Raw genomic sequence first — 17,167 nt, forward strand, 5'->3', positions numbered from 1 at the left:
TGCAACCCCATAGATGGCAGCCCACCAGGCTCCCCCGTCCCTGGGATTCTCCAGGCAAGAACACTGGAGTGGGTTGCCATTTCCTTCTCCAATGCATGAAAATGAAAAGTGAAAGTGAAGTCGCTCAGTCGTGTCCAACTGCAGCCCACCTGACTCCTCCATCCATGGGATTTTCCAGGCAAGATGACTGGAGTGAGTTGCCATTGCCTTCTCTGGCATAAATCCCTTAAATGTACGCAAAATTTTGAGAGCCTGATCTGGGGAAAAGGCCACAGTTTTCATCTAATTCTTAAGGGTTCTGTGGCCAGAAGAGGCTGAAGAAGCCTGGGAAAAACAAGGGTTTTCAGAAGCTGTGGCTGAAAAATCTGAAGTGATTATTTCATTCAGAAAATGACTGCAAGATGAGGAGATCGGTTTACTAGAGCCAGGTTATGGTCGACCTTGAAACCCAGGCAGAAAGGGCTTGACAGCAACCTAAGATCTCTTTCTTACGGTTTCCAGTAACTCCAGAGAAATCTTAGGTTGATACTCAGCCCTTTCTGCTTAGGTTTAACTGCGAACCCCTTCTCCTTGTGAGTCCCTGATTTATTCATCTTTGCAAACTCAGCACCCCTGACATACTTCCTGGCACATGGCAGGCATTCAGTAATGCACACTCTCAGCTGTGGCCGAGTGGAGAGGGTCACAAGCTTAACCCACATTGCAGTTAAGACAAACTGGAATTCTCTCTCATTTATCCCATGAATTGGGGAAACCAGGAGAGGTTCCTAATTAGGTCCCAGCAGGTTTGTCCATTGTTTGGAGATGGGGGTGGGTGTGGGGGTGAAACAGAAGGTTGGAATAGATCCAACAAGCCAAGCTCCCAGTGGATAGTTTTCTCAACCCACCCCCAGCCCTGGGAGATTATCCCCAGGGATAATCTGCCTGAGGAGCAGGATCTGGGAGTTTGTCATTAGCTGATTCCAGCCCCATTTCTTTCCAGACTATCCCCAGGCTAACTTCCCTTAAATACCAAGTTTCTAGTATCACTCTTCAGACTGATACCCTTAGGATGCCTGAGTGTAAGCTTAAATTGCACAGTTTATCATTTTTATTTATTTATTTATTTTTTATCATTTTTAAAATTGAACTTGCCCCACCTCTGCACCTGGCTTATTTTCTAGGAACCTCTTCTCTTCTAACTACACAGTGAGACTTCCACTCTCCTCTCCACTAAGCCTGATCTGTTCCTTACAGAGGTCGCTAACACACAAACTGCTTATCCGTTACCTAGCTCATCTTCCTCCTCTCGCTTTTGCCCACAAGACCTCTCTTGTTCGTACTCTCAACACAGACATTACAGCTCCCTTTAGTACTTGTTTTGGATGCTTTCCATCTCATGTATGTCAACTTCCCCAGCACACCCATAGTTAAATACGCCTCCAGCCTCCACTTGACTAAGGCACTCTGCACCCAAATGCAACAGAGGGGCACCTGAACCAAGTCCGTCCTGATCGCTTGCTGAATTTTAATTCATATTTCTTAAAATGAAAATCGGTATCATGACTCGCAAGTATTCTTTAGCTGCTTGCTGTGTATGGGAAATAGATGGGGAAACAGTGGAAACAATGTCAGACTTTATTTTTCTGGGCTCCAAAATCACTGCAGATGGTGACTGCAGCCATGAAATTAAAAGACGCTTACTCCTTGGAAGCAAAGTTATGACCAACCTAGATAGCATATTCAAAAGCAGAGACATTACTTTGCCAACAAAGGTTCATCTAGTCAAGGCTATGGTTTTTCCTGTGGTCAAGTATGGATGTGAGAGTTGGACTGTGAGGAAGGCTGAGTGCCGAAGAATTGATGCTTTTGAAGTGTGGTGTTGGAGAAGACTCTTGAGAGTCCCTTGGACTGCAAGGAGATTCAACCAGTCCATTCTGAAGGAGATCAGCCCTGGGATTTCTTTGGAAGGAATGATGCTAAAGCTGAAACTCCAGTACTTTGGCCACCTCATGCGAAGAGTTGACTCATTGGAAAAGACTCTGATGCTGGGAGGGATTGGGGGCAGGAGGAGAAGGGGACGACAGAGGATGAGATGGCTGGATGGCATCACTGACTCGATGGACGTGAGTCTGGGTGAACTCCGGGAGTTGGTGATGGACAGGGAGGCCTGGCGTGCTGTGATTCATGGGGTCGCAAAGAGTCGGACACGACTGAGCGACTGATCTGATCTGATCTGACTGATCTGATCTGTGTATGTTTGTGGTCACCTAGAAAGCTAAAGCAACATAAAATAGGTAAAGTATTTAAGGCAATGTTTAAGAATGGATACAAAGGAGGGTAAGGAAAATTACATTTAAAAACCCCACAATCGAACAATCTCTGTATAGTGTTTAACACTTAAGTCATGAGAAAACATGTGGCCTCCAAAACCGAGACTCGAGACAACCCACTGACTACAGACAATGGCACAGCAGGGTTATCCTAAGTGGAGTTCAGTTCAGTTCAGTTCAGTAGCTTAGTCATGTCCGACTCTTTGCGACCCCATGGACTGCAGCACGCCAGGTCCCCCTGTTCATTACCAACTCCCAGAGTTCACCCAAACTCACGTCCATTGAGTCGGTGATGCCATCCAACCATCTCATCCTCTGTCGTCCCCTTCTCCTCCCGCCTTCAATCTTGCCCAGCATCAGGGTCTTTTCTAGTGACTCAGCTCTTCACATCAGGTGGCCAAAGTATTGGAGTTTCAGCTTCAATATCAGTCCGTCCAATGAATATTCAGGACTGATTTCCTTTAGGACGGACTGGTTGGATCTCCTTGCAGTCCAAGGGACTCTCAAGAGTCTTCTCCAATGCCACAGTTCAAAAGCATCAATTCATCGGCGCTCAGCTTTATAGTCCAACTCTCAAATCCATACACTGGAAAACCCATAGCCTTAACTAGACGGACCTTTGTTGGCAAAGTAATGTTTCTGCTTTTTTATATGCTGTATAGGTTGGTCATAACTTTCTTCCCAGGAGTAAGCGTCTTTTAATTTCTAGGCTGCATCTCTTAATTTCAAGTGGAGTTAGTCTGAACAAAATTAAGGCTCGGGAAAGCCCCGCCCCTTCGCTACGGGGTTTGGGTTTTGGCTTGACTCCACCCCCTCCAAGAACGCAGCCGTGTGATTGGCCATGACTGTCCAATTGCGTAGGAGAAGCGGCTTTCACGTCTCTTTGTTTGCGGGAGGAACATGGCGGATCGGCTCACGCAGCTGCAGGACGCTGTGAACTCGGTGAGCAATTGCACTCGATTAATTCCGTCGTCTTCCTTGCCGAGAGAAAGCATAGCGGAGAAAGAGGTGTGAGGGACGAAACTCGGAAGTGGGAAGTGGACTGAGGCTGGGCTTCAGCAACAAGCGCTGGGGTTGGCTGGAGGCGGCGCCTCCGTCTGGAAGGTCTGAGGCGGCTGCGGGGCCGGGCGGGAGCCAGCGGCCTCTTCGCCTGCCAAGTGGGGGCTCTCACTGCGTGGACTGTCAGGGTTCACCGGCTTGCCTTGTTCTCTGGGGCCGGTTTTATTTTCTTGTCAGTGGTGCTTATGGATCTTTCCTTTTTTTTTTTTTTTTGCCGGGAGGAGAGAGGAAGCGGAAGCTTTTTTTCCCTTATGAATTTTAACCCACCGAGATAAATCCGTGTTCTTAATGATTGGATCTTTGTCATTACATGTTAGCCGAGAGTATTCTTTGGCTATAATTTTCAGATTGGGGCTGTAGTGATACTAATGTGAAAAGTTTTGTTTCATCCTAGTTGGTTCCATCTCTCGGCCGCACCCCCAGCTAGTCAGTTTAAGGGAAACTGACATCTTTATAATAGTGAATCTTACGGTCTTTGTATATCTTTAAGATTTTTAAAACATCTGCCAATGAGTCTCCTCCCTATGAAAGGGCAGGTATTGTAAGTAGCCCCCCTTACTTCGATCTTTCTGGTTATTTTTCCTGTTGTTTATGTCTACATGGAAAGTATATGCAAACCAAAGCATTCATATACTTATTACCATTAAGAGCTAAATTGTTTTTCATTGGTAGTTACACTTCTGTCATTCTGTTTATAATTTGATGTCCCAGGTTAGATACCTGTAGATGTTGGCTGGAAAGTCAAACTAGTCTCTTGACCCTAGGCTCTTGCCAGTTTTTTCTCACTGGAAGCTAATAAGTTGGTATTCTTGTTATCACTCAGTGTTTGTACACTTGAAGAATGTGAATCTGCCTGTGAGAAATGGATCTATTTTGTATAAGGGCCAGCCTCTAAATGTTGATAAATTCACCAAGATGAATTCTACCTTTGGTGACTTGCCTGGGCTTCCAACCAGTCTCCCTTGGGGAGATACTTCTTTGAGGCTTTACAAAATTAAATTGTAATGTGTGCTGGATACAAACATTATTTTAGGGGAAATGTTGCATGTTCATATATGTTTCATAGCCAGAAGGATAGTAAGGACAAAGTGAATATGGCCCTTAACGCCATGGTTGATTATTGGATTTTGGAGGAAAGCCTCTAGGTTATCTGGTATGGTTGCCTGGTATATATAAACACTGTCATGGTTACATAGAGTTACTCCTTGAGGAGTTTACAGTCTGGTTAGAAAGACTTCATATACTCAAAACATTTAAATAGTGCAAAAGCAGTATGCGGTTAGGAGTTGTAATTAATCTAGTGTTTTCAGCTGTAGGCAGAATTTTCTGGCTCTAGAAATACCACTGCATTCTCTACAGGGTCTGAGCATCCCACCAGCCACATCAGAGCAGTAAGTTTCCAACATCATATAAGGACACCTCTTTTTTAAAACCCATGGTTACCTAATCTTAACAGATTGAAAACCACAATCACACAAAACTAACCAAACTGATCACATGAATCACAGCCTTGTCTAACTCAATGAAACTATGAGCCATGCCATGTAGGGCCACCTAAGATGGATGGGTCATGGTGTGGAGTTCCCACTGGAAAAGGGAATGGCAAACTATTTCAGTATTCTTGCCTTGAGAACCCCATGAACAGTATGAAAAGACAAAAAATAGAACACTGAAAGAAGAACTCCCCAGGTTGGTAGATGCCCAATATGCTGCTGAAGAGAGTGGAGAAATAACTCCAAAAGGAACGAAAGAGAGGGAGCCAAAGCGAAAACAATGCCCAGTTGTGGATGTGACTGGTGATGGAAGTATAGTCTGATGCTGTAAAGAACAATATTGCATAGGAACCTGGAATGTTAGGTTAAATAGAGTCTGAAATGCAGTACTTGGGTGCAGTCTCAAAAACAACAGAATGAGCTCTGTTCGTTTCCAAGGCAAACCATTCAATAACAGAGTAAACCAAATCTGTGCCGCAACCGTTAATGCCGAAGAAGCTGAACGGTTCTGTGATGACATACAAGACCTTGTAGAACTAACACCAAAAAACGATGTCCCTTTCATCATAGGGGACTGGAACGCAAAAGTAGGAAGTCAAGAGACACCTGGAGTGACAGGCAAGTTTGGCCTTGGAGTACAAAATGAAGTAGGGCAAAGGCAAACAGAGTTTTGCCAAGAGAACACGCTGGTCATAGCAAGCTCCCTCTTCCTACAACATAAGAGACGACTCCACACATGGACATCACCAGATGGTCAATACTGAAATTAGTTTGATGATATTCTTTGCAGCCAAAGAGGGAGAAGCTCTATACAGTCAGCAAAAATAAGACAAGGAGCTGACTGTGGCTCAGGTCATGAACTTATGTAAAATTCAGACTTAAATTGAAGAAAGTAGGGAAAACCACTAGACCATTCAGGTATGACCTAAATTAAACCCCTTATGATTATGCAGTGGAAGTGACATAGATTCAAGGGATTAGATTTGATAGAGTACCTGAAGAACTATGGATGGAGGTTCATGACATTGTACAGGATGCAGTGATCAAGACCAGCCCCAAGAAAAACTAATGCAAAAAGGCAAAATGGTTGTCTGAGGAGGCCTTACAAATAGCTGAGAAAAGAAGAGAAACTAAAGGCAAAGGAGAAAAAGAAAGATACACCCATCTGAATGCAGCATCCCAAAGAATAGCACAGACAGATAAGAAAGCCTTCCTCAGCGATCAATGCAAAGAAATAGAGGAAAACAATAGAATGGGAAAGACTAGAGATCTCTTCAAGAAAATTAGAGACACCAAGGGAACATTTCATGCAAAGATGGGCACAATAAAGGACAGAAATGATATGGACCTAACAGAAGCAAGAGATAGTAAGAAGAGGTGGCAAGAATCACAGAAGAACTATACAAAAAAGATCTTTATGACCCAGATAATCATGATGGTGTGATCACTCACCTAGAGCCAGACATCCTGGAATGCAAAGTCAAGTGAGCCTTAGAAAGCATCACTACAAAAAAAGCTAGTGGAGGTGATAGAATTCCAGTTGATCTATTTCAAATCCTAAAAGATGATGCTGTGAAAGTGCTGCACTCAGTATGCCAGCAAATCTGCAAAACTCAGCAGTGGCCACAGGACTAGGAAAGGTCAGTTTTCATTCCAAACCCAAAGAAAGGCAATGCCAAAGAATGTTCAGACTACTGCACAGTAGCACTTATCTCACATGCTAGCAAAGTAATGTTCAGAATTCTACAAGTCAGGCTTCAATAGTACGTGAGCAGTGAACTTCCAAATGTTCAAGCTGGATTTAGAAAAGGCAGAGGAACCCAAGATCAAATTGCCAACATTCGCTGAATCACTGAAAAAGCAAGAGAGTTCCAGGAAAACATCTACTTCTGCTTTATTGACTACACCAAAGCCTTTGACTGTGTGGATCACAGCAAACTGGAAAATTCTTCAAGAGGTGGGAATACCAGACAACCTGACCTACCTCCTGAGAAATCTGTGTGCTTATCAAGAAGCAGCAGTTAGAACTGGACATGGAACAACAGACTGGTTCCAAATCGGGAAAGGAGTACGTCAAGGCTGTATATTGTCACCCTGTTTATTTAACTTACATACAGAGAACACCATGAGAAATGCTGGGCTGGAAGAAGCACAAGCTGGAATCAAGATTGCTGGGTTATCAATAACCTCAGATATGCAGATGACACCACCCTTATGGCAGAAAGGAAGAGAAAATAAAGAGCTTCTTGATAAAATGAAAGAGGAGAGGAAAAAGCTGGCTTAAAACTTAACATTCAACAAACTAAGACTATGGCATTTAGGGGAAACAGTGGAAACAGTGAGAGAATATTTTCTTGAGCTCCAAAATCACTGCATATGGTGATTGAAACCATGAAATTAAAAGGTGGTTGCTGCTTTCAAGAAAAGCTATGACCAACCTAGACAGCATATTAAAAAGCAGAGACATTACTTTGCCAACAAAGGTCCATCTAGTGAAGGACCATTTTTTTTTCCAGTAGTCGTGTACGGATGTGACAGTTGGACTGTAAATAAAGCTGAGTGCTGAAGAATTGATGATTTTGAACTGTGGTGTTGGAGAAGACTCTTGAGAGTCCCTTGGACTGAGGAGATCCAACCAGTCCATCCTAAAGAAAATCAGTCCTGAATATTCATTGGAAGGACTGATGCTGAAGCTGAAGCTCCAGTCCTTTGGCCACCTGATGTGAAGAACTGAGTCACTAGAAAAGACCCTGATTCTGGGCAAGATTGAAGGCGGGAGGAGAAGGGGATGACAGAGGATGAGATTGTTGGATGGCATCACCAACATGAGTTTGAGTAAACTCCGGGAGTTGGTTATGAACAGGGAGGCCTGGTGTGCCGCAGTGCATGGGGTTGAAAAGAATCAGATACCACTGAGCGACTGAACTGAACTTTCGGCTGTAAGTGCTGAAGTGGACTGTTGAGTGATATTAACTAAAGTAGAGGGAATCTTTTTAGGATTTATCTGAAGCATAATTATTTGTAAAATCTTTAAAATAAAGTTATTTTACCCTCTGAGAACTCCATGAGAGCAAACTGTCTTGTTCACTTTATCACTATAATGTTAATACAGTTATATATACAGTGCTGCTTATAGAGCTGATTTTTTTTAAGTTTTTTTTCCTTTAAGATTTATTTATTATTTATTTACATATGGCTGCACTAGGTCTTTACCAGTGTGCACAGGCTTTCTCTTGATGCACTGAGTGGAGGCTGTGGGCAGGGTGTGGCGTGGTGCCCGGGCTTCTCATTGCAGTGGTTTCTCTTGCTGTTTAGGTAAGTGGGCTTCCCAGTAGTTGCGGGTCAGGGACTCTAGAGTGCTGGCTCAGTAGTTTTGGTGCAGGAGTGTAGTTGCCCTGTGGCATGTGGAATCTTCTCAGACCAGGGATTGAACTTGTGTCCCCTGCATTGACAGATGGATTCATTACTACTGAGCCACCAGGGAAGTCTCTAGAATTATTTTGATAAATATTTGTTGAGTAAATGGACTTTGAGAGCTTCATATGTACAGAACAAACAGGCATTGTATTTAACCTAATGTGAGAATGTTCTCAGTTAACAAACTCCAGTTACCAGAATCAGAATCTATATTTGTACAGGCTCAGAGCACTTACTGCCACCCAATACCTTTGCAAAAATGTGAACAAAAGCAGTGTAGTCAGGAATGAATTTTCACTAGTCAGGCATATATAAAGGAGTAGTAGATAATGACCACTCCAGTACTCTTGTCTGGAAAATCCCATGGATGGAGGAGCCTGGTAGGCTACAGTCCATGGGGTCGTGAAGAGTCAGACACAACTGAGTGACTTCACTCTCACTTTTCACTTTTATGTATTGGAGAAGGAAATGGCAACCCACTCCAGTGTTCTTGCCTGGAGAATCCCAGGGAGGGGGGAGCCTGGTGGGCTGCCGTCTATGGGGTCGCACAGAGTCAGACATGACTGAAGCGACTTAGTAGCAGCAGTAGATAATGAACAAATAGGGTTGAGTTCGATTATTGAAAGCTTTGAAATAGCCTGAAGATTTGGAGATTTATCTTGAAAACCATGCTGGGGCGAGCTCAGAATTTTGGAGCAGAGTAAAATAACCTAGAAAATAATAAGGAGCTACTGTAAACAGTTCTTGTGTGAAGTAATTAGTTTCACTAACAGCATCAGTGATAGTAGAAGGAAAAGGAAAAGATTTGTAATAACATTAGCAGGATTTGAAGATGAAAGTTAAGAGTCTGAAGGTATACTGGTTGACTGGAAGATTCTCAATACAAATTAGATACTAAAGGAAATAGTTGACTTTTGAGTTCTGTCATTCAAATAATGGCAGTGAAACTTAGTGGAAACGCTGATTCACTGATTGGAGACAAAGAGTTGCAGTTTGAGTGGTCAGGACTATGGAGAGAAGTTGGTGGGGAGGATAGGAGTCTTAGGTTTGGAGATGGTAATGTTAACAAAGTTAAGTTTGTTTGCTGGATCCACATCTGGCCAAAGGCTGAGACATCATTTTGCAGCCAGAGAAGGGGTTTATTTATTCGGGAAGTAGCCGAGTGACAAGATAGGAGGGCAGATCTCAGATTGCTTCCCAGAAGGCGAGAGACTTGAGATTTGGAGGACTTGCCTGGTGGTCCAGTGGTTAAGATTCTGCACTTCCAATGCAGGGCGTATGGGTTTGATCCCTGGTCAGGGAACTAAGATCCCACATGCCTCTTGGCCGGGGGTGGGGGGTGGAGGTGGGAAACAAATAGAAAATAAAGAAGCTTGAGATTTTATGGGATAAAGAAGTAGGGTGGCCTCAGGCATGGGGTAAGATGATTGGAGGTAGGGAGAAGGTAATCAGTATTCTGCACAGGAGCAGTTCTTGGGGCTTCCCGTAGTAGCTCAGATGGTAAAGAATTTGCCTGCAATGCAGGAGACCCAGGTAGGGTCATTGTTCCCAACTGTTCTTAACTGGTCTGAACTGGGCAGGACTTTACTCCAAATTTTTCAAATTTTTGAAAAACAGCTTAAGTCCCTTTTACTATAGTGACCCACACATCAGGAGCATTATCTGTTGGGGGTGGTAAGAAGTCTGGCGCTGTATTACGCGGGCTGTGTGAAGCTTGGAAGGTATGCAATTAGGGAAAGAAAGCTAAAGCAAACATAATCATTAGAGGCAGGTTACAAACAAAGGGTTTTGTCACAAGCTGTTTCCTTACCTGCTATTCTGTAAGACGTACTCCAGTCTTTCATTTAAGGTGCCAGCTTCCATTTAACCCCATGGGACACAGTTTCAGTAAGTAAGGACTTGGTATTCTCAGTCTTCGAACTGCTTGAGAAATACTTTTAGAGCACTAGAAGTTTTGATTCCTGGAGAAAAACATTTCAGACATACTTAAGGTGCAGTCTTTTCCCACCACTGTTTCTTTCTACTTGTAATTACTCTGGTTTCAGAAAAGGGGTCATAATACTTTGTATATGAGTCACATTTAAAAATTTAGCCTGGGGCCATTCTGAGATGTTTGCCTGTCAGTTCAGTTCAGTTCAGTCGCTCAGTCGTGTCTGACTCTTTGCAACCCCATGAACCGCAGCACTCCAGGCCTCCCCGTCCATCACCAACTCCTGGAGTCACCCAAACCCATGTCCATCGAGCTGGTGTCAGATGTGCTCTTTTCCACCACTGCTCCCCCAAAGTATTTACTTGTGCTTGCAGAAAGTACTGGCATATATTTCTTTTATCATTCTGTTACCTTGGGAAGAAAAGAAAGATTATTTTGTTTTTCTTTTTAACTGTCTAAACTAAATTGATACCAAACATAGTTTCTTTAGGGCTTCCCAGGTGCACAGCGGTAAAGAATCTGCTTGCCAGTGCAAGAGACACAGGAGACTGGGGTTCCATCCCAGGGTAGGGAAGATCCCCGGGAGGAGGAAATGGCAACTGACTCCAGTATTCCTGCCTGAGAAAAGCCCGTGGACAAAGGAGCCATGGGTTTGCAAAGAGTTGGACATGACTGAGCCACTGAGAATTTAGTTTCTTTGCATGGTTAAAATGTTTATGAATCAGCTATACCCCAGTACAAAATAAAAAAAAATTTTTTTAATTAAAAAAAAAAACAAAAACGTTTAATCATTGTTAGTAATTGGTTTCTGTTATCCAGAATGACTCCTTTCTGTTTTATTTATTTTTGCTCAGAGAACATTATAGAAACATTGCTGCCGCTGTTACCAATAAAATCCTTAAGGAGGATAAATCCATTCTAACTTGGCCACCTTTCCTTTGCCTCCAGCTTGCAGATCAGTTTTGTAATGCCATTGGAGTGCTGCAGCAGTGTGGCCCTCCTGCCTCCTTTAGTAATATTCAGACAGCCATTAACAAAGATCAGCCGGCTAACCCTACAGAAGGTAAATAGATTTTCTTGGCTTCTCTTAGTTTGACTCTCACATTACCTGTAATACCTTAAAATCAGATTTATTGAAAGATTCAACTTACTTTTGGCTTTCTAAAAATGTTATTGTTTGAGAATATTACAAGTTTGTCATAAAAGAAATGAATTCATTACAGTAAATTTACATAACAACTTGTAATTCTTTTCATGTGAAATAACAGATTTTTTTACTCCTCTAAAGGGGAATTGTGTGAATTTAGCTGAATTTTTACTTGTGGGACCTTAATAAAAATAGCATCCAATTTTCAAATTCCTTTATTCAAGGGACCACTATATTGCCATAATAATGAAATGATAATACATTATGCTTAAGTTTTAATTTGAGTTAACATTAAAGCTAATTATCAGACATAGAATTGATGTGTTAAAATTATACTTTTATCATTAGAAGCCTAATACAGAAAAAGTAATGAAGTTTTCAAGGTTTTATTAAACTTTAATTTCTCTTTCTGAAAACTTGAGATTCTCTAATGTCCTCAGTGAGTGCTATCTTTTTCTAGAATATGCCCAGCTTTTTGCAGCGCTGATTGCACGAACAGCAAAAGACATTGATGTTCTGATAGATTCCTTACCCAGTGAAGAATCTACAGCTGCTTTACAGGTAGAAATCTCTTTTCCTTTGAGAATTTTACGAATAGAATTTTGAATTCAAGGAAATAGATTTAGTACCTTATATTACAATATTCAAAGTTACTCTAAATTTTAAAATGGGAGTTTTATTGTAAATTACTGCAGCCTATTTAAGACTGTGCTGAAAATATATAGTTGTCCAGTTTTGACTTACAAGGAAACTTGCCATTTTCCTCAGTCGGATTCTTTTCCTTGCCAATAGTGACATGACAGGGACCATTCTGGATATGGAGTAGAATAGCAGTGTCTGAAAGCAATGTGGAAAGGAGTCTCATGTAGCCATCCAGAGATCTCTAATTGAAAAGTCATCTTTTAAATAATTCATACAGGGAGGACGCTCAAGTAATATCTGATCTTAGGATTTCTGCCACTGGCAAAAAAATCTCATCACAGTGGTCGCATAGTCATCAGATTTAAAAGGAAATACGTGCGCTGCGATTTGTTTCCTCCTCAACATTTATCAGTTTCCCAGGTTTTTCATTTCTCAAACTATTCTTAAATTTGTGTTTTCTCACAAAGGCTGCTAGCTTATATAAGCTGGAAGAGGAAAACCACGAGGCTGCTACCAGTCTGGAGGATGTTGTCTACCGAGGGGACATGCTTCTGGAAAAGATACAGAGCGCACTTGCTGATATTGCACAGTCCCAGCTGAAGACGAGAAGCGGCACCCATAGCCAGTCTCTTCCAGACTCATAGCACCAGTGAGCACATACTGCAGGTGAGGAAAGGACTGTTGCAATGCCAGTAAGAATTCTGCCTCAGATTAAGGTGTAAACCTTACCAGCAGTTCCAGAAACATTGAGCACTATGACACATGTTATCTTTTCAGCTATTTTAAGTAGTTTTCTGTTTTCACTCTTAATAAATAAGCTTGTAAAATCATGAATGAACCAGCTTTAAAAAACTGTCACTATACAACTATTTTTTATTATCTGAGTGAAATTATTGAGGCCAGTGTTGCATTAATGTTCATAATATAATTAATAAACAGCTGTACTATAAAATTCTGTTGTGACATAATCTCTGTCTTTATTTTTGTCATGTTTCTGCAGTCTTTACAAATCAAAACATCCCTCAAGAGGTGGTAAACGCAGAGAGCATGGACTTTTGAATTCAGGTTGACATCCCTCTACGTCTTTAATGGTGACATGGTATAAATTTAGAACTTGAGCAAGAAATGACTCTGAAACCACGTTGCTTTTTAAGAAACAAAGTTAATATGGCTAGATATTAGGTCACTTTTGGAGGCTTTTTCCTCTTTTCCTAGAACCTCAAACCCCATTCTAGTTCATCTCCACATTTGTTTCTAATAAGAAATTGTCTCTGTGTAATTCTCATGCTATTATGAGAAGAATTTTCTTCATTCTCAACTTTTCCCCTCTTATTTCTTTGCCTGTTCCCCCCTCCCCACCCCGTTTTTCTCCTTAATTTGCATAGTGAAATATAGTGAAGTATGTTTCCTGAGTCATAGATTCCTTCTCATTCTTCTTATTTATCCAGAGTTTGTTTTCTGATACTGTAAACCTCTCAGCCTTTATTGCTGCATTCTATTTGACCAGAGCATGCTTCCACTACCTCAGTTATTACTACTTCAATATCATTATCTCCACTGGCCCTTTTTAAGAAATTGTATTTGTTTATGTTTGCTTGTGCCGGGTCTGTTGTTGCGTGGGCCTTTCTCTAGCTGTGTTGGGTAGAGGCGACTCTCTAGTTGTGGTGCACGGGCTTCTTAATGCAGTGGCTTCTCTTGTTGAAGAGCATGTGATCTAGGGCACTTGGGCTTCAGTGATTGCAGCATGTGGGCTCAGTAGTGCAGCTCCTGGGCTGTAGAGCACAGGCTCAGTAGTTGTTACCCACGGGCGTAGTTGCTCCGAGGCATATGGGATCCTCCCGGACCAGGGGTGGCAGCCGTGTCTCCTGCTTTGGCAGGCAGTTTCTTTACCACTGAGCCGCCAGCGAAGTCCAGCCCTTTGTTATTGCTGACATTGTGTCTGCTTTTTCAAGTATACTTATGCATCCAACTCTCGGATCTCCTTGAATTCCATCATAATGAAGCACTTCTACAGTTTTTGAAAAATACTGCTTAGAGAGTACATTTTAGCTCCAGTAAGAGAACTTAGAGAATCATTAACTTTTTAAATTGTTAAATGTTATCCATCCTAACAAATAATTTTAAATGTTAAGCTTATTCTCTCTGACATCACTTAAAGTTCATTTTATTTTTAAACACTAGAATGAAGGATGTAAAGGAGCTCACAAAAGAAAGTAGTCTTCAAAATAATGAACCCTATTCAAAACAATTTGGGCTTCCCAGGGCACAGTGGTAAAAAATCTGCCTGCCAACACAGGAAACACAAGATACTTGGTTTTGATCCTTGGGTCAGAAAGATCCCCTGGAGTAGGAAATGGCAATCTGCTCCAGTATTCTTGTCTGGAATGGAGCCTAGTGGGCTATAGTCCATGGGGTTGCAGAGAAGCAGACACAACTGAATGACTGAGCATACTCAATGCAGTTAACCCCAAGAGAGAAATAAGTTACAGCCTTAAATGGTAGACTGACTACTGTTAAAATATTACTCTTCCCTGAAAGAAACTTCTTATATTTGAAATTGGCATTGCCAACCCCCACCTCCACCCCCAGTTTAAAGTGTTAAAGAAAGAGGACAGTACATATTCTGAAATATGCATAGAGATTGTAGAAAATAATTCATAAAGATTGTTTGCAGCAGCTTCTCTTAGGCACCATTTTGTGGCTATTGGATTAGGAGGTCCTCAGAGCTGAAATAAATATATGGGCAGAACAGTGAAGAAATCCCCCTACTGTATTCCAGGAAATGGCTTCCTGCAGAGAACCACCTTTCCAATATGACTAAGGTACCATGAGTGGATGACTCCTTTGACTACCTGTGACGCAGCCAGACCTAGACCCTCCAGATTCCTGTTTTTGATCTTATGAATTGGTTGTTGAACTGATTGTTCCCAAAGACCACTCTGTACAAAATGCCCTCTAACTTGACTTGATTACACTTTAGGCTGTCCCCCACATTCCCCTGAACTGGAATCCACCCTCGGCCTGAGCCAGCCCTGGAATGTGGAAGAGACCGTCCTCAGCCACACCTCCTGAAAATGGACCACAGAAAAGACCTTCCCTGATCAACTGTCCCATTCTGTCATCTGCTCCCGTTCCCTCCCTCACACCCAGATCTTTCTAGCCTTGCTTACTTGTTCCTATTAAAAGGATCTGATCTGTCTTTGAGCGTTCCAGGTGGCACAGTGGGAAAAAAATCCACCTGCTAAAGAATGCAGGAGACATAGGTTCAATCTCTGGATTGGGAAGATCCTCTGGAGGAAGAAATGGCAAACCCACTCTAGTGTTCTTGCCTGGGAAATCCCATGGACAGAGGAGCCTGGTGGCCTACAGTCCTTGAGATCGCAGAGAGTCAGACATGACTGAGCACACATACACGATCTGTTTTTGAGCAGCTTGCAGACTTAAGTACAAGACTTTGGGACACCAGAGGAACTATTGCAAATGGGCAAGGAGGCGATAGCAACAGGATTCTCCAGCCAATCTGCGAATCCTGTTGCTGTAGCCTCCTTGCCCCTGTTTACAGTAGTTCCTTTGGTGTCCCAAAGTCTTATACTTAAGTCTGAGTTTGTTTTAACACCACTCACTGTGTAGGAAAAGAAATCCCATGACTCTTTAACACATAGCCCCAGGTCTAAGTCTGGGGTAAAGGGTGTGGAGGCATTTACTTCCAGTAATAAATCTATCTGATTCAGAATATCTTGTGTGCATGTTCAGGATAAAATTAAGATGAATGCTAAAAAACTAACACTAAGAGACAACTTGGAGATCAGAGGAAATGATAGTGGAGGTTAGAACATAATTCAGAATTAAATAAAACCAAACTACATATAGAAACTTGTTGCATTTGCTAAGACAGCATTTAGGAGGTACAATATTGTATTCCTTGCTTATATTAGAAAAAAGGGAGCTGAAAATTAATCAGCTAAACTTTGAACTGAAAGAAGGAAATACTAAATCATAACAGAAAACTAAGAAGGCAACTATACCTTGAGAGAATAAGAAAAGCCCAAAGTTGGGATTCAAAAAGACTAAGGTAATGAACAACCTAGGTGAGTTTGATTAAGGAAAAAAGAGAGATGACTTAAATAGTGTGAAATGCTAAAGAAGAAAAAATTGTGTGCATCACAGTCTGTGTCTAATCTCAAGAGTGCATGGGAGTTTTTCTTCATGATTTACTTTGTATTTTGTCAATTCTAAAATGCCTAAATTTTCTTAACTGTATCTTAAATTGGATATTCAGTGGGGAGCTGGAGCTGTTGTTTCATTCTTTAATGGAGCATAAAGTCATGGTATGTGTCAGAATTCATGGGATCTTTGATTTAAAATAGTAATGTAATTTGTCACATTAACAGATTAAAATCAAAATCATTTACCTTGGTGCAGGAAAAACATGATAAAATTCAACATTTATGAAAAAAATAGCAAAGGAGAAACAAAATTTTAATGCGGCCAAGTGACTTACAAAATACAGCAAACATATTGAAATATCAAATGCATTCCCTTTAAGTTTGGGAACAAGACAAGGATGCCTGCTATTAACCACATCTTGAAGGGATTTCTTTGGAAGGAATGATGCTAAAGCTGAAACTCCAGTACTTTGGCCACCTCATGCGAAGAGTTGACTCATTGGAAAAGACTGATGCTGGGAGGGATTGGGGGCAGGAGGAGAAGGGGATGACAGAGGATGAGATGGCTGGATGGCATCACTGACTCGATGGACGTGGGTCTGGGTGAACTCCGGGAGTTGGTGATGGACAGGGAGGCCTGGCGTGCTGCGATTCATGGGGTCGCAAAGAGTCGGACACGACTGAGCGACTGAACTGAACTGATTCATTTTATGCTGACAGTAATAACCTATTTAAGCTTTAAAAAGAAAAATTATAAAATGGAAACAAAATTTCTTATTATTTAAAGATGAAATAATTGCTTAGTGAGAAAAGATTACATAAATAGACGTCAGGAGGTTTTGCATGTTAGACATTAAAAACAATGTACACTGCATTGGCAACAAATCGTAGGAAAAAAAGCTTTTAAAAAAACATTTTCAATAGCAAAAAAACCTTTCAAGTTTACAGTAAAAATGTAAAACATTTAAGGAGAAATAGAACAAAAATTGAAAAATTGTAGA

At 41.6% G+C, this 17,167-nt stretch overlaps 1 protein-coding gene across 7 annotated transcripts in view; it reads left to right on the forward strand.

The window, feature by feature from the left end:
• The first annotated feature begins 3,147 nt into the window (after positions 1–3,147).
• The window catches only part of MED21 (mediator complex subunit 21), a 46,439-nt gene continuing 32,419 nt past the window's right edge, over positions 3,148–17,167 (forward strand). The window contains exons 1-6 of one of the 7 annotated variants that reach the window (XR_011464284.1): positions 3,148–3,254; positions 11,160–11,274; positions 11,819–11,919; positions 12,468–12,666; positions 13,001–13,065; positions 14,780–15,199. Coding sequence is in view for 4 of the 7 variants with exons in the window: in XM_070371235.1 (XP_070227336.1) it covers positions 3,213–3,254; positions 11,160–11,274; positions 11,819–11,919; positions 12,468–12,644 (435 nt within the window). In the remaining 3 variants the exon portion in view is untranslated. Of the gene's footprint in view, positions 3,255–11,159; positions 11,275–11,802; positions 11,920–12,467; positions 12,956–13,000; positions 15,200–17,167 lie in introns of those variants that run through there. The other 6 variants (XR_011464285.1, XR_011464283.1, XM_070371235.1 and 3 more) reach the window with 6 other exon arrangements.

This window comes from Bos mutus, chromosome 5 (assembly GCF_027580195.1).
Source record: "Bos mutus isolate GX-2022 chromosome 5, NWIPB_WYAK_1.1, whole genome shotgun sequence".
In the NCBI taxonomy this organism is placed as follows: Eukaryota; Metazoa; Chordata; class Mammalia; order Artiodactyla; family Bovidae; genus Bos; species Bos mutus.